Source organism: Ornithorhynchus anatinus, chromosome X5 (assembly GCF_004115215.2).
Source record: "Ornithorhynchus anatinus isolate Pmale09 chromosome X5, mOrnAna1.pri.v4, whole genome shotgun sequence".
Lineage (NCBI taxonomy): Eukaryota > Metazoa > Chordata > Mammalia > Monotremata > Ornithorhynchidae > Ornithorhynchus > Ornithorhynchus anatinus.
Window position 1 is genome coordinate 23,360,418 of NC_041753.1, and position 22,391 is coordinate 23,382,808.

Consider the following 22,391-nt stretch of genomic DNA (forward strand, 5'->3'; position numbering starts at 1 on the left):
AGTGATCATTATTGTTTCATGGTTTCCTGTTGATTTTCATCAAGCACTGGAATATCTGTCTCACTATCCAGGATTGGTTGGTTCTCCTGACTAGACTGTCCCTCTACTACCTTTTCATGGCTTTCCATCATGTCATTTTCTTCATGCCAAAGTCTCCCTGACATCACAAATGCCCCAGACAGAGGCTTTCAGAGTGGGAGGAGCGAAATGGGTGATGGACCAAGAATAAAAATGAATGCAGCCCTCCCTGGGATATGAACAACTTTGACAATACACAACATGCTTATCTATCAATCAATTAATCAACAGTATTTATTGAGGATCCACTGGATGCAGACTAGACATTTGGGAAAATACAGCTGAGGAAGAGAAATGGTTCCTGCCCTCAAGGCATTTTCATTCTGGTTGCAGAATACAAGGATAAAATACATGTTTTCAGATGCAGAGAGGTTCAAGTTGACAAGAGCAAAAGTGCAGAGAATAAAGTTACCGAAGTTGAGGAAATTCCTCAGGGCAAAGGGGTGTACATATTAGCACTAAAGGTGGCTAAAGGATGGGTGTTACCTGGGGAGATGGAGATTAATGCCAGGGGATGCCCCCTGGAAGGAATGGTTTTGAAGGACTTTGAAAATGGGGAGAGCTTGCATCATGTGAGTTTGAAGGAGTGGAAGGGAAATCCAGCAAGGAGAAAACATGTGAGCAAAGTGTCAGAAGTTGGAGAGTAGATAATCAGGCACAATGACAAGGTGATCTAGCAGGGAACAAGGAATGCGAGCTGGAAATCTAGTAAGAAAAGATTGCATTCATTTCAGTGGCCCTACCAGACAAATTTTTCATTAACACTGTGTGTTTCTGAAATCTTTCTGCTTAGAGGAAAGCATCATCATCATGCTCTCATGTTCTGCAGGTCTGTTGTTGTGGTCCCATGGTTCTCAGTAATTTTCATACAGCACCAGAATATCTCACCCATCAGATGGGGTGGGTCGGTCAGTTCTCAAGACTGCTCAATTCAACCTTTTCATATCTTTTCCAGCAGGTTTGTGGGCTCAGAGTTGAGAAATAGTGTTTCAATCCATTCACTCATCCATAATCAAAAGGAACATGTTCATATCATATTGGAGTAATGCTATTTGTCTTGTTGCTATAGTCCACCACTGCCCAAATAGCATAATTTCCTTCACCTCTTAAATCATCTCAGTAGCTTTTAATGTTGTCTGAACTTACTACTGAATAAATTTCCTTCTGTCTATACTTTTTTAGTGGTATTTGTTAAGTCCTTACTATGTGTCAGGCACTGTTTTGAGTACTGGGGTAGGTACAAGTTAATCAGGCAGGACACAGTCCCTTTCTCACCTGGGGCTCACAGTCTAGGTAGGAGGGAGAGCAGGTATTGAGTTTCCATTTTGCAGTTGAGGAAACTGAGGCACAGAGAAGTTACATGAAGTTGAGGCAAGTGATGGAGCCGAGATTAGAACCGTCCTCTGATTCCCACCCTCATGCTTTATCCATTAGGCCACACCGCTTCTTCTTGAGACTATATACTTGTGATCATATTTAATATAAATAGTCCTTCGGCTCAGTCATCAACAAAAATCTGGAAGCTGGTAATTTTTTGTTAAGCTGATGTTGATAGGAACTGAATAATTATTATTTTGTATGTATCCTGTGAAGATTTGAAGCAGAGTAATCCTCTGTATTTGGAAAAGTATTGGAGTGAAATTGCTCAATTCATTAATTAGTTTCAACCTGACGCTGTAAAAATAGTGCTTCAGTTTTTTCAGTATGGGAATTATATAGATCAAAAGTGTTAGGTTTTATTATTATTATTACTAGCATTCATTAAAAGCAAGCACTTTTCTAATTACTCCTCTTCCAACTTTTTCATTTGTCTGATTGTTTCTCTTTATTGCAGCTTTCAAGTGATCTCTCTACTGATTGTTACTAATGTCTGGAGTTGCACATAACCGCCAGGAGATCTGTTAGGCCAATTCACAATTTTCCATAACAAATGGTATCATTCTGTCCCTACATATTCTCCCTAAATGTGACTAGATGCTAAAGGGGTGAGGAGTTTCTGATGGTGCATCTGTTTTCCTGCTTGGATTTCTAGGGTGAACCCTCTCCCCTGTCCTTAGAGTCCAGGCCAAGCCTATTCTCAGGATTAACACAAACCTGTTTGAAGTTGCAAAGTCGTCGGTATTGCTCACTCTTAAGGGGGATTTCCACTCCTAGAACCCCATGAGATTTTCAGTCACCATCACATATTGGTAAATTTATCTCATGAACAGGGTTCATTTTCTGGCTCTACCTCGTGGAGTGGCAGTGCTCGGCGGGGTTTTCTATCCCCTCCTCCAGGTATGTGGTCTAGAAAAGAAGGGGCTAACCTAGAGCCTAGAGCATCCCAGTATTCCAGCTTGTGGAAGAAAGGAGAGCAAATGCATAGGTAAAGCTAAGGAGAGGCACAAGGTTTAGGTGAAATCATCACCAGTAAGCCCCTTTCAACACATGTAAATCAGATAATGGGACAGCATCAGGACTAGGTCCCCAAAGCATAATATACTCTATTCTGAATCTGGCTTGGGTGGTTGCCCTTTTCACAGAAACACAATTAATGGCTCTGAATGAGCACCCCAGTCATAGTTCCAGCCCTGGATAGCTAAGTGGTTTGACACCAAAATGGGGCAACCCCTTCCTCTCCATCAACCTGTTCTAAAGCTCCTCACCATCCACATTTCAGATTTGGGGGTGCCTGGGTCTGTCTAATTCTGGGAAAGATGAAAACCCATATCACATGGCTACAAGGAGAGTGAGGGGGAAAGAGAACAAGAATTTTCCTACTAATTTCATTACCAGAAATCCCAGCTGAACCTGCTGCTGGCGGAGCAAGGGAGGGAAATTCCTGGGGAGAGATTCCAGGGAGAAATTCCAGGGGATACCTGAATCTCCTTCTTCCGTTAGACTGAAGCTTTCATTGAGTTGGGTGGCAAGAAGTGGGTTGGGTGGGAGAGGAGTTACTCAACTTCCTGAGGAAGGAGTGGGATTTAGGCACTCTGGAATCTTTGCTGATCAACACCAAGGGGCAGAAGGAAGGGTAACAAGCAGAAACAAAGGCTAAGATGTTCTGCAGATGGGCATCATACCCTCTCGTCACACCAAAGTAGAAGACGATGGTGCCATTCAACAAATAAAAACAAACAAAGCAGCTGACCAGGAGTAGGATGGTGTGGGTGGCTTGGATCTCTGGGGAGGCTGTGGAGGAGATGATGGTGCTGTGGATGTGCTGGACTTGTTTGTGGTGTCGGTAGAGCACGATCACCATATAGCCACTGGCCCAGCTCATGAGACCCACAAAGAGGAAATCGCGGAGAGTAATGGCATTGTAACACACAAGCATTAGTACATAACTACCACTAGGTAACATAGAACAGTGTTTTGAAATAAAAGTATATTTTGAGTCACTGACATTTCTGGTGGCTTGAGTGGATGAGATAATTCCCAAATACATCAACAAGTTGAGGATGCAGAAGAAGAGGAAGGAGGGGAGAATGTACTTGGGGGCTCTTGGTTTGAGTTGGGCCCATCGGGAGGTGCTGGGACTGATGGTGACAGCCTGGAACATGCTCAGGAGACATGTGATGCAGATGGAAAGGCCCCGGGACATTCTGTAAGTGAAAAATAACACTGTGCATCCAACCTCATCCACATTGATCCTCATGCCAAGAGATACCATCGCCATTGGGACCCCACGAGTCACAGCTGCCGTTACATTGACTAGAGTTAGGAGGGTGACAATCAGGTCTGTAGGCTTCTTCTTATGGGACTGATACAGAAAGACATTGACATAGACCATAAGCAACACTGAGTTCCCCAGGATTCCAACACCAGCCTGACAGAGGAACAAAACTCCGCAGATCAGGTCACTCCAAAGCATTGTCTTGATTGCTTTGAAACTGTAGTCGCCTAGGAATAAAAACGAAAAATCAAAAAGGGATTAGCAGTGGAATAAAGAGTAGGAAGAAATATGTGAAAATGATAAAAATGTGAAGAATAAGATAAGAAGACCAGGAAATAGAAAATAGAAAATGGGCAGGGCATGGCAGAATTTATTTGGACTGTGTCCAACCTGATTATCTTGTATCTACCCCAGCACTTAGAATAGTGCTTGACACAAAATAAACACATAAGAGGAAATGAAGAAAGAATAATAATACCACTTACAGTATTTGTTAAGGGCTTCCTATGTATCAAGCCCTGTACTAAGTGCTGGAGTAGATTCAGGATAATCAGGTGGGAGACAGTCCTTGTCCTACATGGTACTCAAAGTCTAAATAGGAGGGAGCTGGATTTAATCTCCATTTTATAAATGAGGAGACTGAGGCATGAAGAAGTTAAGTGAGTTACCCAAAGCTATACAGCAGGCAAGTGGCAGAGCTGGGATTAGAACCCAAGTCCTTTGACTCTCAGGCCTAGGCTCTTTCCACTAGGCAACTAGGAAATGTAAGAGATAGGAAAGGAGAGAGACCTTGAGACATAATTAAGTAGGAGAAATAGGGATAAGAAAGGAGAAGTCAGAAAAAAGGGTAACAAGAAAAAAATAGGTGTTAAGTGGGAAAATAGAAGAGATAGGTAAATCAGTCAATCAATTAATGATATTTATTGAGCACTTACTGTGTGCAAAGCACTGTAAAGACAGAGGCAAACAAAATGAAGAAAAAAAGCAGGAGAGGTGTCAAAAATGTGTTAGAGAGAAATGAGCATGTTACATATGAAGAAGAGAAAAGAATGAGCCATGGGAAGGAGGAGAAAGAGGGAAAAAGATTCAAAGGAACAGAAAACACAAAAAAGCAAAGGCTGAGTGGAGTAAGGAAAAGAAAAACTGAGTTAGAAGGTAAAAATTGGAGATAGGTAAAATAAGTTTTCAAGGAACATAGACTGTAGTGACTTGAGGACAGGCATCCTGTAGTCTACTTTTAGTATATGCTTCTGAAGGCTCAGTACAAAGACTCTGCACATGGTAAGAAGTGAATACGTGCTAATGCTGTGGTTGCTGCAGCTGATGATAATGATGATGATGATGGTGTAGAATCCCAAGGCCAGATGGAAAAAGGTTAAAGTCAAAATGAGAGAGAGAGAGAAAAATGAAAAAATGGAGAAGAGGGAGAGGGAAATGATGTGAAAGAACAGAGAAAATGGTAAAAATTCACGGTTCTAAAGACAGCCCTGTTGAAGTCATTGGCCTGTGCATTTTCCCCAACAGCCATAGATAAAGGCTCCATCTCCTAGAAGAGCAGAACCACCCAAAAAACCAGCTCTTCTTGGCCGCAGACCGAGATCTGGCAGAGCGGAGGGGGAGCATTCAGCTGGATCAGAGGGGATAGGGAGGAGGGGTTGCATGACACTTTCCATTAGAAGGGTAGAATTTGACTCAACCTTGAATCGAAAAAGGGAATAATCAGTTTGTAAAGCTTCCTCTAGAATGACTAACTCTCGGTCAATTTGTCCAACATGAGGATGGCTCTTGAGAAAGTCTGATCACCCATTTTGCTATCATTGGTACTAGGATGGGGAGGATTATTCTGGATGACTAGGAAATTGACTTTGTAGCTGTAATGACAGACAACCCAGTTGATGACTGAGCTTTCTGTTCTATATTTGTTATCACTCACATATAACTGCAGACTTGTTTTCCATATATCAGAGCTGTATGTGGGAGAGAAGTTCAACAGAAGCAAGAGAAGACAAGCAGCATTACCTAGTGGATAGAGCATAGGCCTGGAAGTCAGGACGCCGTGGGTTTGAATCCCAGCTCTTCCATTTGTATGCTCTGTGACCTTGGGCAGGTCACTTAACTCCTCTAGGTCTCAGTAACCTCACCTGTAAAGTGGGAGTTAAAACTTTGAACCCCATGTGGGACATGGACTGTGTCTAACCTGTTTAGCTTATATCTGCCCCAGCACTTAGTAATAATAATAATAATAATGTTGGTATTTGTTAAGCGCTTACTATGTGCAGAGCACTGTTCTAAGCGCTGGGGTAGACACAGGGGAATCAGGTTGTCCCACGTGGGGCTCACAGTCTTAATCCCCATTTTACAGATGAGGGAACTGAGGCACAGAGAAGTTAAGTGACTTGCCCACAGTCACACAGCTGACAAGTGGCAGAGCTGGGATTCGAACTCATGAGCCCTGACTCCAAAGCCCATGCTCTTTCCACTGTGCCACGGACAGTTCCAGGCCCATAGTAAGTGCTTAACAAATGCCATAAAAAAGAAGAGGAAAAGGCTTTAGGGAATAGAGGTGCTTTGTAGCTAGTATTTTATCAGCTTGACCAGTGGAAGGAACACAGGTGTGGGAGTTAGAAGACTTGGGTTCTAATGCTGGCTCTGACACTAGCCCTGTTGTGTGACCTTGAGCAAGTCAGTTAACTTCTCTGTGTCTCAATTTCCTCATCTGTAAATTAGAAATTCAATACCTGTACTCCCTCCTGCTTACATTGCGAGCCCATGATGGGCAAGGAATGGGTTAAACCTGATTATCTTGTCTTTACAACAGCACTTAGAGAAGCAGCGTGGCTCACTGGAAAGAGCACGGGCTTTGGAGTCAGAGGTCATGGGTTCGAACCCCGGCTCTGCCACTTGTCAGCTGTGTGACTTTGGGCAAGTCACTTAACTTCTTGGTGCCTCAGTTACCTCATCTGTAAAAAATGGGGATTAAGACTGTGAGCCCCACGTGGGATAACCTGATTCCCCTGTGTCTACCCCAGCGCTTAGAACAGTGCTCGGCACATAGTAAGCGCTTAACAAATACCAACATTATTAATAGTTCTTGGCTCACACTAAGCATTTAACTTAAACAATTATTGTCCTTGAAGAAAAACCTGGAACAGAGGATTTTATTCTTTGGTATTCTCTCTCTGTCCAGACTCCCATGGCCAGGTTTATGCCAGGCAGTGGGGTTAAGAGGAATGGAGGAAGAGAGACTGCAAATAGACTCCATACAAGGACCTTTCTCATCACATCACCCCGTTCCCAGAACCTAGAGTCCCTGAGCCAAGCCTTTGTCCCACACCTTTCTCCAGGAGGAATTTCTGACTTGTGTCCCCCTACAGATTCAGTGTCTAAATTATTGAGAGCCACTCACCGGTGCTGATCTGTGCTGTGCTGTGGAGTTAAGGGCCTGGTCTGTCTGCAGGGACCTCTCAAGGCCGCAGTTAAAGGGAAGAGGTAAGGTGAGCTCATCTCCCCCAGTGCAGCAATTATTGTGTCACTCCCTGCTGCTGTAACACTGTCTGGAGTGGGAGTTTTCTCCCCAGTGCAAAGCTGCCTTCTCTTCAAGGCACACTGATAGTTTAATGAAGTAAATGTCCATTTATTCTCTAAACTATTTAGGTGACAAGTTCCTGACTGGATGGAAAACTCTAAGAATTGATCAGAGCAATAGGGAAATCCTTCTTAGGGATGGTTGCTATTTGAGAATTATCAAGTGGAAAGGAACTTTAAGAAACTCAAGCCCCTGCTTTTTGGCCTGACAATGAAAGGCAGAGATAAATGAATTAAACTTCCTTCTCTTTCTCCTAGTCCCTCATCTTTTCCATTTCATTTCCTCATCCTCTTCCTCCTCCTCCACCCCCTTCCTTAATCTTCCTCCTGCTCCTTCTTTTCCTTCTCTCCTCTTCTTCCTCCTTCTCCTCCTTCTCCTGCTCCTCCTCCTCCTCCTCCATCTTCTCCCCTCATCTTCTTCCTTCTCCTTCTTCATTTTCATCTTCCTATTCCTCCTCCTCATCTTCCTTCTTCCTCTCACTCTCCTTCCTTCTTCTCCTTCTCATCTCAAGGAAAATACCTCCCAGAAGAAGTAGATTTTCCAGAGGACTTTGAAGCTGGGGAGAGCTTGTGTCTTGTGGACAAGGTCCAGGTGGGAAACTGAGACAAGAGGAAGGGTGTGAACAAGGAGTCAGAAGTGGCTTAGTGGATTCAGCACAGGCCTGGGAGTCAGAAGTCAAGTCACTTAACTTCTCTGGGCCTTAGTTACCTCATCCATAAAATGGGAATTAAGAGTGTGAGCCCCATGTGGGACAGGGATTGCATCTAACATGCATAACTTGTATCTATCCCAACACTTAGAATAGTGCTTGGCACATAGTAAGTGCTTAACAAGTGTTATTATTATTATTAAATGGTATAATCAAGGATGAAGCATAGTACAGTTAGAACCTGAGCTTGAATGGAAAAAGAAAGTGAACTGGGGTGAGTGGGGAAAGGTAGCAGTCATTTCAGCTGTTCTACCAGACACTTTATTTTTATCTACAGAGTATGGTTTTGGATTTTTTCTGCTTCAAGAAAGAGCTATATCATCAAGTTCTCATAGTCCACAATGTTGTTGTCATTGTTTTGTGATTTCTTTTAATTTTCATCCAGTACCAGAGTAAATACCTTGCCAAACATGATAGGTTGGTTGCTTCTCATAACTGTCCTAATCTAACCTAACTCTGTGTTTCTCCAGCATAGCTGTGGGTCTGTAGTTGAGAAATAATGTTTCAATCCATTCACTCACTGATAATTCAATTAATTTATTTATTAGATGCTTACTATTTGCAGAGCACTATTAAGCGTTTGGGAGTGTACAAAAAGTAGAATTTGTACACTCGTTGCTCATCAATAAATGGTATTTATTGTGTGCAGAATAATGTATTAAGGGCTTGGGAAAGTACAACAGTAGACATGTATGAAGGGGAAAAGAGTTGCAGGACTGAGGGAGGATGTGGGAAAGGGGTAAGTGACAGGATTTCAGCATCTGGGTTGCCGGTTCTTTTCCAAGGAATAGGATGGCTACGCATTTCATGTCAGTGATGTGAGCCGGTATCTTTGATGGTGTGCAGGCTTGTTAGAGTGAGTGATGATAACTGCTGTAATCAGCCACAGCCCCAAAGGATTTGAAACATCTACCCAAAAGGGTCAGTCTGCAAGACATAGACAAATAGCCAGTGGTCTGGACCTCATTTTCCCTAGATGAGATACTCTAACATTCATTCTATTTATTTCCTGTCTCTAGTTTTTTTTTTTTTTTCCACCAGGATTTGCTGCATCCCCTGTAGTCTAATGAGAAACATTAGATGAGTTATAGAGAAGCAGCATGGCCTAAAGGATAGAGCACAGGCTTGGAAATCAGAAGAAACTCGGGTCTAGTCCTAGGTCTGCAACTTGTCTTCTGTGTGACCTTGGACAGGTCACTTCACTTCTCTGTATCTCAGTTACCTTATCTGAAAAATAGGGATTAAGACTGTGATCCCCATGTGAGACAGGGACTGTGTCCAACCTGATTAGCTTGTATCTATCCTAATGCTTAGTTAATAATAGTAATAATAATAATGATAACTATGGGATTTGTTAAGCGCTTACTATGTACCAAGCAATGTTCTAAGCCCTGGGGTAGGTAAAAGGTTGTCTCACATGGGGTTTACAGTCTTAATCCCCATTTTACAGATTAAGTAACTGAGGCATAGAGAAGGTAAGTGGTTGCCCAAGGTCACACAGCAGATAAGTGGCAGAAGCTGGATCAGGACCAGAGTCGTCTGACTCCCAAGCCTGTACTCTTGCCACTAAGCCACGTCAGTGCCTGGCACATAGTAAGCACTCAACAAGTACCATTAAAAAAAGGAGAGACAAGTGAATATAGGACAGGATTATAGATAAAAACATGTTAGGAGGGAAGAAAAAAGGCAGGAATAAAATAAATGTGAAAAATCAGAAAGAAAAGAGAACAGGTGAAGGAAAATGAAGCAGAGGAAATGAGGAGACTAAAGGAGATTTAGAAAAAACGGATGGAAAAGGAAAACAGTAAGGGTGGAGGAAGAAATAGAACAGAGAGGTACTGACACAATGCCATAAAGGACACTGTTAGAGAAAATAGAATGAGTCTGGAGAGAAAAGATTGGGAAGTGAAGGACTGGATTTTGAATGAAAGAAAGGAGGGAACTACATATTTAGAAAACAGATATAAATGAGGAGAGCAGGATTCATAGGGAAATGAAGCACAGAAGAGAGGAGTTTGAGGTGAACAAGTCAAGGATAGAGAGTGAAACTGAGATAGAAGTAGGAATAAATACTTTACAGATTGGGAAACTGAGGCACAGAAAAATTAAGTGACTTGCCCAAGGTCACACAGCAGACAAGTGGTGGAACTGGGATTAGAACCCAGGTCCTCCGACTCCCAGACCCATGCTCTTTCCACTAAGCCATGCTGCTTCTCAAGAGTTTTCTCGAAAACTCTTAAGTTTTCATATATATATTCTCTATCTTTCTTTCTCAAATTTCCTGCTTCCACTTTCCTCCTTTTCTTTCATTCAATAGTACTTATTGAGCACTAACTATGTGCAGAACACTGTACTAAGGACTTGGAATGTGCAATTCAGCAACAGAGACAATCCTTGCCCTTGCCCTTGGTCTCGCCTATCCCGCCGTCGACCCCTGGGCCACGTCCTCCCGCGGTCCTGGAACGCCCTCCCTCCTCACCTCCGCCAAACTGATTCTCTTCCCCTCTTCAAAACCCTACTTAAAACTCACCTCCTCCAAGAGGCTTTCCCAGACTGAGCTCCTCTTCTCCCTCTACTCCCTCTGCCACCCCCCCTTTACCTCTCCGCAGCTAAACCCTCTTTTTCCCCTTTTCCCTCTGCTCCTCCACCTCTCCCTTCCCATCCCCACAGCACTGTACTCGTCCGCTCAACTGTATATATTTCCATTACCCTATTTATTTTGTTAATGAATTGTACATCGCCTTGATTCTATTTAGTTGCCATTGTTTTTACGAGATGTTCTTCCCCTTGACTCTATTTATTGCCATTGTTCTTGTCTGTCCATCCCCCCGATTAGACTGTAAGCCCGTCAAACGGCAGGGACTGTCTCTATCTGTTGCCGACTTGTTCATCCCAAGCGCTTAGTACAGTGCTCTGCACATAGTAAGCGCTCAATAAATACTATTGAATGAATGAATGAATTGAAGGGCTCACAGTCTAAATCTCCAGTTTTACTTCCCAAAGTCAACAACTTTCTCAGTCTTTAGTTTCTTTTGTTTATTCTTTTCCTCATATAACTCCTCAATTATATTTCTTTCATATTTATCTCTCCATCTGCTCAGTGACTCTCTCAATTTCCTTTTCCCTCTTTCTCTTTCTTTTATATTATCTTTCACTCCTTTTGCTGAACCCATGTATGACCTTTGCATTTTATCATCACTCTCACTGCTACCACTGAAGCCAGGTGTTTGTTCATGTGCAATTATAAATGTTTGTCCTTGTGTGGTTACAGCGCCCGTATCACTGTGGTTATACACTGGTGGGGAAATCAATCAGTCATATTTACTGAGTGCTTACTATTTGATGAGCACTATACTGGGTTCTTGGGAGAAAACAGCCCCCCAAGGAGATTGTAGTCAGCCAGGGAGGCTAATCAGTCAATCCATCCCTTGCCCAGCCAAATGGATAGAGCATGGGCCTGGAAGTTAGAATCCCGGATCCGCCACTTGTCTGCTGTGTGACCTTGGACAGGCCACTTCACTTCTCTGTGCCTTGGTTACGTTATCTGTAAAATAGGGATTAAGACTGAGCTGCATGTGGGACATGGACTATGTCTGACCTGATTAGCTTGTTTCTACCCAAGTGCTTAGAGCAGTGCCAGGCATAGAGTAAGCACTTTACAAATAACCCTAAATAATAAAAAAATACAATAGAGTATTCTATACGACAGATTTGGTAGACGTTCTTTGAACTCACAGTCTAGGGGGCAATATGTGTGATTGTATGAATATGCATATTTGGAGTATCTGGGGGAATGTGTACAGTTGATTTAGTATTTTTCCAAATGGGTGTCAGCACCGGCGTATTTTCACATGTGGTTAAAGGATTGTCTTTGACTTCGTGAGCATTTGCATGTGGTTAGATATGTGAATGGAGAGGGGTGCTCTACTCAGAGACTTCAAAAAATTCAGAAAGGAAAACCCCCAATTAAAAATCAGCAAGAGGTCTCTCTGAATGAGAAACCATGTCAGGTAACAGATTTAGTGCCCGTCCTCGCTCTGAACCCCAGACCATCCACAGCATAGTGGCTAGAGCAAGGGCTTGGGAGTCAGAAGGTCATGGGTTCTATTCCTAATTCTGTCACTTGACTGCTGTGTGACCTTGGGCAAGTCACTTCACTTCTCTATGCCTCAGTTACCCCAGATGTAAAGTGGAAATTGAGACTGTTAGCCCCATGTGGGGCAGAGACTGTATCCAACCCAGTTTGCTTGTATTCACCCCAGCGCTTAGTACAGTGCCTGGCATATAGTAAGCGCTTAACAAATACCATAATAATAATTACTATTACTTTCATTACCTGTGCATGTCTCTTGGTTTCTCCCACAGAGAGTCTGTTGGCCCGCAGAAGAATACATAGCCCTCTGATTAACCTGTGCTGCTCCCCTGTGTCCTGTCAGAGTGGTGCAGGGCTGAACTGAGCCTGGAGAGGGTGGACAGGGGTTGTGCCAGGAGCAGAAAGAGAAGGGAAAAGAATGGAGGAAGGGTGGGGCAGTCTCAGGACAGGCTGTGACACAGTCCCTGCTGATCACAAAATTGCCTATTTTTTGGCAGAATTCTTGCAACCCAAAATAAGGTGGGGAGATATTATTTGGGATTTAAGCCTAGGGGAGAACAAAATGGAGAAGAATAAAAAAAGGAGGGTAAAAGGATGAGAAGGAAGAGAAAGGCACAAGGGCACTAAAGACTAATGTTTTACTAGTTCCCTCTCCCAAGGCCGGCTTACACTAGACACTCAATGAATTGACTCACTCTAAAACCATTTCGTGTTGTGTGCTCACTCTTCTGCTTATAATTAGGTGGTACCAACAGTAGCTTATATTTCCTCTTCTAAATGAGGATGGAACAGTGATACAAGGAAATATGGTATTATCTCAGGCATCCTGACAGCAGGATCGAGGGCTCCCCTCTGATTGAGTCATTCTACGCAGTTCCAGCTGGCCTTTCCTGCACCAGACCCAAACATGCATCCTAATAGATATTGTCAGACCAAGAACAAGTGTGCAGATCTCTAGCCTGGACAGTAAACAGAAGCAAATCAGCGTTTAAAGCAAAATTGAAATACCAGAGAAGCAGCGTGGCCTAGTGGATAGAGGAATGTTTCAGGAATCAGAAGGATCTGGGTTCTAATTCTCGCTCTGCCACTAGTCTGCTGTGTGACCTTGGGTAAGTCACTTAACTTAGTACAGTGTCTGGCAAAGAGTAAGGGCATAATGAATAGCATAAAGAAAAAAGATTAATCTTTCAGACTTCCTCGGTACTCTCCTTTTTAGGGTATTTTTTTCCTATTTTCCCCTTCTCTTTTCCATGGCCCACACAGGTGGTATCATCTTCTTTTGCCCACATTCCAATAAGTCTAGGGTTGATATTAGAACCATCACTATCATCAATCTTGCTCCCCATCCCTAGTTTCAGTGGGGTTACTGACTTTAATGTTTCTGAGCCTAGCACTATAATGAAGCTGAACTGACAATCTGATCATTCAGGGTACCAAAGCTTCATGCTGCCCTCTGTTAGAACCCTGTGCATATACCCCATTTCCCTATATACTTTACTGAAAAAAAAGATGAGAAAATGCCCTGGAGGGATTAGGTGTTGAAAGTCTGGTGACAGGGGGATGGCCCGGATGAACTTTCCCAAACTCCCCCAGTTCTGGAAATGTATAATAATTACCTTCTTTAAGAAGGACTCCTGTATCGTGCTGTTGAAGCATCAGAGCACAAGACTAAACCTTCACAATCATTAAAAAATTGCTGCAATTAATTAAGTAATTAAGACACTGAAACAACCTGACTTGGGGAGTTCTGACTGGAAAAAATAATTTTTGCTTCTTTTAAGTCCCAGTGTACCATTATAGACAGTGTCACAAGTAATCACAGTCCAGGAGGGAGATGAGCTCACAAGACCTCGGCTTTATAACTGTGGTGCCTGGCTGGGTCTCTCGGCATAGGATGAATTAAGCTCTTCACTTCCCAGGACCGAGGCAGCAGAGCTAGGCCCAGGTGAGTTACTCTTATATGTTAGACTGTGAGATCAGGAACTGGAAGGAAGGGCAGAAGCAAGAGTTAAGTCTGGATTTGGGTCTCTGGAGTTCAGGGAAGTAGTGATGTAGGGGAGAAATTTCCTGAGTGGAATCTAGCAAAGGGTATGGTTTTTAGCATCTCTCCCCCCTTGCTTTAATAATAATTAATAATTGTGCTATTTGTTAAACACATACTCTGTTCCGAGTGCTGGGTTAAATGTGACAGAATCATGTCAAACATGGTACCTGTCTCCATGTGGAGCTCATAGTCTATTGGGGAGGAAAAACCGATATTTAATCCTCAATCTACAGTTAAGGAAGCTGAGGCACAGAATATGAGAATAGGAGGGTACCCAGAACTGAACCTTGAGAGACTCCCACATTTAGGGTGTGGGAGGCAGAGGAGGAGCTTGCAGAAGAGATAGTCCTTTGGATAGTCCAACTCTCTTTCTCCGTAAATCCTCACTCTCACACCAACAACCGGGAGGTTGAGGAGATAATTAATTCTTGGGAAAAGACCCTTACTCACAATTCATTAGAGCACAGAAGGTCTTCAGCTGCAGTGTAAAAGGGAAGTTTTCAATGAAAGTACCAGTCCATTCACATAAACTGAACATCCATGAAATCATTCGTAACACTGAATTACTACTTGGCAATACCATCAGCGTTTCCTGTTTCCTGTGTTTATTGATACTGTCTCTTGATCACCATTCTGACTTGCTTATCAAGTGAATTTACATCTTTTGTTTGTCAGGGACTTGTATTGGCCTCCCAGTTTGTTTCTGGTTGAACCTCTATTCACCCAAATAGTTTCTTTGAAATGTCTGAATCTCCACCAGTGTGCAAAAGAGGTTTCAGTAGCTGTCATTATTTGATTTCAAGTTTGAGTTGTATTATTTAATCCCAGTGATTTTATTCCAGTTTTGTAACCAAAGGTAAACTCATGCTCTATTTATACTAAAAATCTTAAAATAATGTCTGCATAAGAACCTGTCAGTGATTTAGCCTTGTTATTACAGTATCTAAGGTGGACATCCCTACCTTTGGATTTTCCTGCACATCTTAGAAAGTCACTGTTCATATTGTTGCTATTTTTATGAAAGAAGGTATTGGAGGATTGGGGCAGTTTTATGTTTCCCATTGTCTATGTTCCTTAGTGACAAGACTGATTCTGAGGAGTCCCACACACAGAATCTCCACCCAGGTGCCTTCCAGTATGGAAATGTATATATCTGTGGTGCTAAGGAAAGCAGAAATTAGGAAACGCAGGTGAATCCCACCTTTATCCAAACCATCTCACTATCATCACTGTCAACAGCATCTATCAAGCACCCACAGTCATGGGAGGGAAGGTGTGAGCATGGCTGAGACATCCTCAGGAAGCAGCTCTGACTAGTAGAAAGAGCCATGGCCTGAAAGTCAGAAGTCCTGGGTTCTAATCCCAGCTCTGCCAATTGATTGCTATGTGATCTTGGGAAAGTCACTAAACTTCTCTGTGCCTCAGTTTCCTCAACTGCAAAGTGGGGTATCTAAAGCTGTTCTCCCTCCTACTTGGACTATGAGCCCCATGTGAGATAGGTCAGTGTCCAACCTGATTAACTTGTATAAAGCCCAGTGCTTAGAGCAGTGCTTGACACAAGGTAATTGCTGAACAAAATACCACAAAGATTTGAGGTTCATCCTATACTTCTCATATTACCACTTTGCAGCATTTATCACTGAAAATCCCACTGGGAATAAGAAATGATGACAATGACTTTAAACAACTTTCTACTGGGGATTTTCTTCCTCTCTCAGTTTGGTATTGGGGTTCTTGGAAACTCAGTACTGTTCTTGGTGTATGTCAATGTCTTCATCTATCAGCCCAGTAAGAAGAAACCCACGGACCTGATCCTCATCAACCTGACCCTGGTCAACATGGCGATGCTTGTCATCTGTGGGGTTCAAGTGATACTGGTGAATTTTGGGATGAAGTATGTATTGGATGATGTTGGATGTAGAGGTGTTTTGTACATTAACAGAGTGGCGCGGGGCCTTTCTATCTGCACCACGTGTCTCCTGAGTGTGTTTCAGGCCGTCACCATCAGTCCCAGCACCTCTTGCTGGGCTCGGCTCAAACCCAGAGCCCCCAGCTACATTCTCCCTTCCTTACTCTTCTTCTGGATTCTCAACCTGATGCTCTACATTGGAATAATCACATCTGTTGAAGCCACCAAAAATGTCACTCTCCCAGGACACACATTTATTTCAAAAGGCTGTTCTACAGTACCTGGGTTCAATTATGCAATCGTTGTTATAACGTTAGTGACTTTCCGAGATCTCTTTTTTGTGTTTCTCATGAGCTGGGCCAGTGGCTACATGGTGATTGTGCTCTACCGACACCGTAAACAAGTTCAGCACATCCACAGCACCAACGTCTCTCCCAGATCCTCCGTGGAAAGCAGAGTCATCCAGACCAACCTGTTCCTGGTCAATTGCTTTGTTTTCTTTTATTGGCTCAACTGCTGCATCACCCTTTATATAAGTTATATAAAGGATTACGATTCTCCTCTACAGTACAGCACAACCTTTCTGGCAGCATGTTTTCCTTCCCTGTGCCCCTGGGTGCTGATCAGAAATGATGCTCGAGTTCCGAGGCCCCAGTTTGTCTTCAAGAAGTTGGGAAGCTCTACTCCAGTGGATTCCAGGGATGAGCGGTTTACCTCCACATCTTCTCTGCCTAGCATCCTCTGTGAGGACTCCAGCCTACGAGAATAAGCAAGGGCAGGGAATTCTCCCTCCATGAATTGTATACTCCAAATCATCTGGCAGAAAGCAGCTGGGATTTATGATGATCAAACTAGTTGGAAAACTTTGTACCACTTTATTCTCCCTCTGCTATCATCCTCTCCTATTCCTGAACTCATGTCATGTTTTCCTAAAGGAAAAGTTCTGGGAATATCGTAGGAGACAGGCACCAAGGAAAAGGATGGTATATCCTGAGAAAGAGTGTCCATGTAGATGCAGTTTAGGCGGTGAGCTAGATGTGGGACAGGGACTGCATCCAGCCTGATTATATTATCTCTATCCCAGCACTTAGTACAGTGCTTGGCACAAAGTGAGTGCTTAACAAATACCACAATTATTATTACTTATATAATGATTATTATCCTTGACCACCTGGTTTCCAAACAATCTCACTTTCTTGTATTCCCTTTTCTTTATCTTCAGTCTCTGCATTACTTTCATCCAATAATATGTGCTGTCTTTTTACAGATATCAGTCAATTCAGATTTAATCCCTCATGAGTCAACTTGTCAATACATCAGTGGTATTTACTGAGCACTCATGATGTCCAGAGTACTGTATTAAGCACTTGGGAGAGTACAATACAACAGAGTTGGTAGAAGTTCCCTGCCCACAAAGAGCTTGCAGTCTATGGATTTTCAGGCAAACCAGAAACAAAGGGTGGAAAATGGTACTTATGACAAAAACAATCTGGAAACCAGAAACAACAACAAATAGAAGGACACTTGCTTTTTTCCCCCTTTCTCTAACCTGCACTGTGAATCATTTTGCATATTCTATGCTCAGCATCAGATATTAAAGATGAAACAACGTAGTCCTTGAGGTAACATGGGAAAATAATTTTGTCCCAGGTGCATGGGTTCCACAAAAGGGACAAGGCTGGAGGAAGCGCACAGACACACATAGGGCCTGGGAGGGGAAAATAGACACACATGGAGCTGGGAAGGGGGCTACACAGACACACATGGGCATGGGAAGGGTGAAACAGACACACATGGAGCAGGGGAGGAGGGAACACAGACACACATGGGCTTGGGGAGGGGAAAACACAGAAACACATGTGGCTGGAGGGACACAGAGGGAAAGCAGTCGGGGCTTGAAAGGGAGCCTGGTCCTGGTTGGAGCGAGGTGGGCCCTGGAGGGCTTGTTCACCACTGAGGCCAGGAATAGGAGAAAGAGAGCTTTGGCCCAGAGCCCTGTCAGTCTCCAGCCAGCCTCCACCTTACTGCGAGGGGTGGGGGCAGGCCAGCTATGGAATGGCTTTGTTCCCATGGTCCCAATTCTGTGGGGGTGGTGGAACCCATCGTCTCCCCCTCCACCACCCCCCACCTCATCTCCAGATCTGGTGCCCCTTCCCAGGTAATTTTTTCTTCCATTTTGACTGGATTGTCCAATGTACCATCTGAGTGCAAGCTCTTTAAAGGAAGAGGCACATTTTGTTTTTCCTTTAGTCTCTGTGCTGACTAGGACAGATTTTGGAGGCAGAGAGACCTGGATGTACACCACCAGCTGCTGATAACCAGTTAAAGGGATTTGATGTCAGTAACTATCAACGTGGGTGAGTGTGGTTGCCAAAAGAGTGGTGAAAGATATTTTTTTGCAACCACTTGGGCTACTTGCAAAATTACAACCTGCTCGAAAATGAAAGGCTTTTGGTGGTCTTTGGCCACCTTTGGTCTCAGCTTCTTTCATTTCACAGCTTTGCTTTATGATCCACCAAAGGGATCCACCACTTCCTCCTCAGATTGGTTTCTCCAGACCTGATCTGATTGATGGATAAAGCTGCTTGTAAAGAACCCCCCATGCCTCATGATCTAATTAGTCCCAATTAGATCAAGAGTGGGATTGGTCCCACGCTTCTTGCCTTATCCTCAGCTCCACTCCAAATCCCAAGTCAGCAGAGGGGGTTTAACAGGCACTCAGCAGGCAGGTTGTCCAATCAATCAGATCCAGCACGGTGGAATCAATCAGAGGAGGGGCAACCAGTGACTTGGGGGTTGGAGTGGAGCTGAGGATAAGGCAAGAAGCGTGGGGAGTGGAGAGGAATGCTTATTTCCTCTCTAGCTGCTGGGAAAACAGCTGGACAATCAAGCTTCCTCATGGAAGCTTGACACCCACTGTGGAGCAAGCAGCGATGTGGCCTAATGGAAAGAACACAGGTCTGGGAGTCAGGGGATCCAGTCTTAATCCAAGTTCCATTCATTCATTCAATCATATTTATTGAGTGCTTATTCTGTGCAGAGCACTGTACTAAGCTCCACCACTTGCCTATGTGACCTTGGGTTAAATCACTTAATTCTCTGTGCCTCTCTGTTGCCGACTTGTACATTCCAAGCACTTAGTACAGTGCTCTGCACATAGTAAGTGCTCAATAAATACTATTGAATGAATGAATGCCTCAATTTCCTCATCTGTAAAATGGAGATTCAATTCCTGTTCTCCTTTCCTCTTAGACTGGGAGCCCCAGGTGGGATGGGGACTTAGTCTGACCTGATTATCTTGTATCTACCCTAGTAGAGTGTTTCACAAACATTATTATTCTTTTCTTGCTTCTCATGGCTGTTGACACTCTGGGATGAGTGCAATTTGCTTAGATGAGACCTCTTGACATTTTTCCAGGAATTCTGTATGGCTACAATGCTCTACCTCAGCAGACCCCTGGAAAAATGGACTGGCTGCAGGGAAGGAGGGAGGATATTGGTTGAAGAAGCCAGAAAATGCAATATCTAATCATGTTGTGGGTCCATGTATTTGTGCAATAATTATGACATTTATTAAGCACTTATTACAAGCTAGACTCCTTGTTTATGTTATAATAGGGCCTGCAATCTAAGAGGGAGAGGGGGAGGAAGAGAGGGGAGGGGAACAGGGAGGGAGGGAGAGGAGGTAAGTCAGTTAGGAAGTGAGGGGCAGAACTGGGCCTAGAACCCAGGTTTCTTGAATATCAGTCCTGTGCTCTTGCCAAAAACAAAAACTCTTGGGAAAGGGGTATTAGAAGCCTTTTATCAGGTTAAATAGAACAGCTGTAAAAATCTCGAGTTAGAAAATCAACTGACTAAATGAAAGCAAGAAAAAAAAGCAATTCTAGGTGATGATATTAATTTATCTGAAACTCTAGCCCTCTTCCAGGTCCTTCCCTCCTGACTACGCCAGTCCCCTTACTTCCCTTAGTCTCCCCTCTGAAAGTCCTTACCATCAGCTTTAAGGCACTCAGACACCTCTCCCCTTCCTACCTTACTTCGCTGAACTCCTACTACAACCCAACCTGTACACTTTGCTCCTCTAACACCAACTTACTCTCTGTACCTCAACCTCATCTTTCTTGCTGCTGACCCTTTGCCTGGAAATCCTTCCCCATTCACATCTGAAAGACCACAACTCTCCCCTACCTTGAAAGCCCTATTAAAATCACATGTCCTACAAGGGGTATTCTATGGCTAAGCTTTCATTTCCTCTATTTGCCCTCCCTTCTGGGTTATCAGCGCACTTAGATCTGTACTCCTCAAGTACTTGATATTTATACCACCCCCAGCCTGAGAACACTTTTTAAAAAAATGGCACTTGTTAAACACTTACTAGGTATCAGGTGCCAGTATTAAGCACTGGGATAAATACAAGATAATCAGGTTGGATAGAGTACCTGTTCCAGGTAAGGCTCATAGTCTTAATCTCTATTTTACAGATGAGGTAACTGAGGCACAGAGAAGTTAAGTGACTTGCCCATGATCACACAGCAGACAAGTGGTGGAGTCAGGATTAGAACCCACATCCTCTGATTCTCAGACCCATGCTCTTTCCACAAGGCCACACTGCATCTCAAATCCTTGTATTCTACCTTTTCCTTTATCTGTAATTTGTTTTTTGTTGTTTGTCTCCCCATCTAGACTCTAATACCCTTTTGCCCAGAAATTGTGTCAAGCAATTCTAGTACTGTAATCTTCAAAGCACTTGGAATCTTGCTCTATGCACAATAATCACTCAATAAATACCATTGATGGATTGATTGATCACCTTTTACTTGTCTGGTCCTTATTTGGAACTGACACTAGGCTCAAGCGACATCACATCTCTTCCAGAAGGCTTTCCCTGATTGATACTGAATCTTGGTCTTATATACCTCAACTGCCATTTCAGCACTTTGGTGTTACCTCAACATTTATATATTCAACTTCCTCATAGCACTAGTGTATATATTTATTATTTCCTCCTATCTGTAATTTACTTTAGTATCAGTCTCCCTGGCTAGATTGCTACTGTGGTAGCAAAGTCTGTGTCAAGTCAAGGACGATTCAGAGTTTCTGGGTCTAAGCACAATAATCATTTACTGGAGCCCCTGTTGTCATGTGGTTGTTGTCCACGTGGACAATGCCACATTGCCAAACCAGTACAGCTAGTACAGCTCTGTTGCTGTGCCCATATGAACACTTCATTGCTCAGGGCAGCACAGACAATGTCTCTCACCACCAAACTCTAGAGATGGGACGACCTGCTACCACCAACAGACTGACCCCGAATTGTTCTGCGTTCTGGTTCTGCCTTTCAAGCTCAATTTGCTTGGGTGATGCAGCATCCTTTACACTTCCCATTCTCCTCCCCAGGTGCTGCCCAGCTCTTGCCCCCAGCCTTGTCCCTATTTCCTGTTCTTCCATCTATGTGTCGATAGCGGCCTTAAAAGGATGATATAAATTCACTTTTGTAAATTTAATCTAGGTTGGCTTATCTTGTGTGTTTCTCTTTTAGACTGTTGCCCCGTGCTAGGCTTCTTTTTCTGAAGCCTGCCTATCAGAAAAGTCCAGTCCACAGTTTGCATTGCCCTGGAGACCTGAATTCTACAGGACTTGTGGCTATCTTCCCATGAGAAGCAGGAAGTCCTGAGGGGCCTGACTTTTTCAGAACCATCCTGAGCGATATATAGATCTTCCACAAGAAGAAGGAAGCCCTAGGGACACAACGGACCCCTCCAAATCCCAAAAAGGAATCCCCACAAAGCAGCAGACCACCTTCAAACCAGTACTTTGACCCTTATCCCTTACCTCCAACAAGTGAACTCTTTAGTGCAGGGATCTGGGAGTCAGAAGGACCTGAGTTCTAATCTCAGCTCTGCCACTTGTCAGCTGTGTGACCTTGGGCAACTCACTAAATTTCTCTGTGCTTCAGTTACCTCATCTATAAAATGGGGATTAAGACTGTGAGTCCCATGGGGACATAATTACCTTGTATCTACTCCATTGCTTAGAACAGTGCCTGGCACATAGGGTTTAACAAGTATCACTTTTTTTTGGTATTTGTTAAACACTTACTATGTGCCAGGCACTGTACTAAGTGCTGGAGTAGATACAAATTAATCAGATTGGACACAGTCCATGATACACATGGGGCTCACAGTCTCTTAATCCCCATTTCTGGATGAGGTAACTGAGACACAGAAAAGGTAAGTGCCTTGCCCAAGGTCACACAGCAGGCAAGTGGCAAAGCTGGGATTAGAACTCTGTGAGGCAGACATCATTTCTACTAATTT

General features: G+C 43.5%; 1 protein-coding gene and 1 pseudogene across 1 annotated transcript; one reads left to right on the forward strand and one right to left on the reverse strand.

Annotated features, from left to right (window-relative positions):
* Positions 1-2,968: 2,968 nt before the first annotated feature.
* Positions 2,969-3,931, reverse strand: ORNANAV1R3049 (vomeronasal 1 receptor ornAnaV1R3049). The gene has a single exon (NM_001253441.2). It carries the CDS (start codon positions 3,929-3,931, stop codon positions 2,969-2,971), a length of 963 nt encoding a protein of 320 aa, NP_001240370.1.
* On the forward strand, positions 15,833-16,255 carry ORNANAV1R-PS3088 (vomeronasal 1 receptor ornAnaV1R-ps3088 pseudogene; annotated as a pseudogene).

Coding starts and splice junctions, on each gene's coding strand:
- ORNANAV1R3049 (NM_001253441.2), bottom strand. CDS start 3,931: ATGCTTTGGAGTGACCTGATCTGCGGAGTTTTGTTCCTCTGTCAGGCT.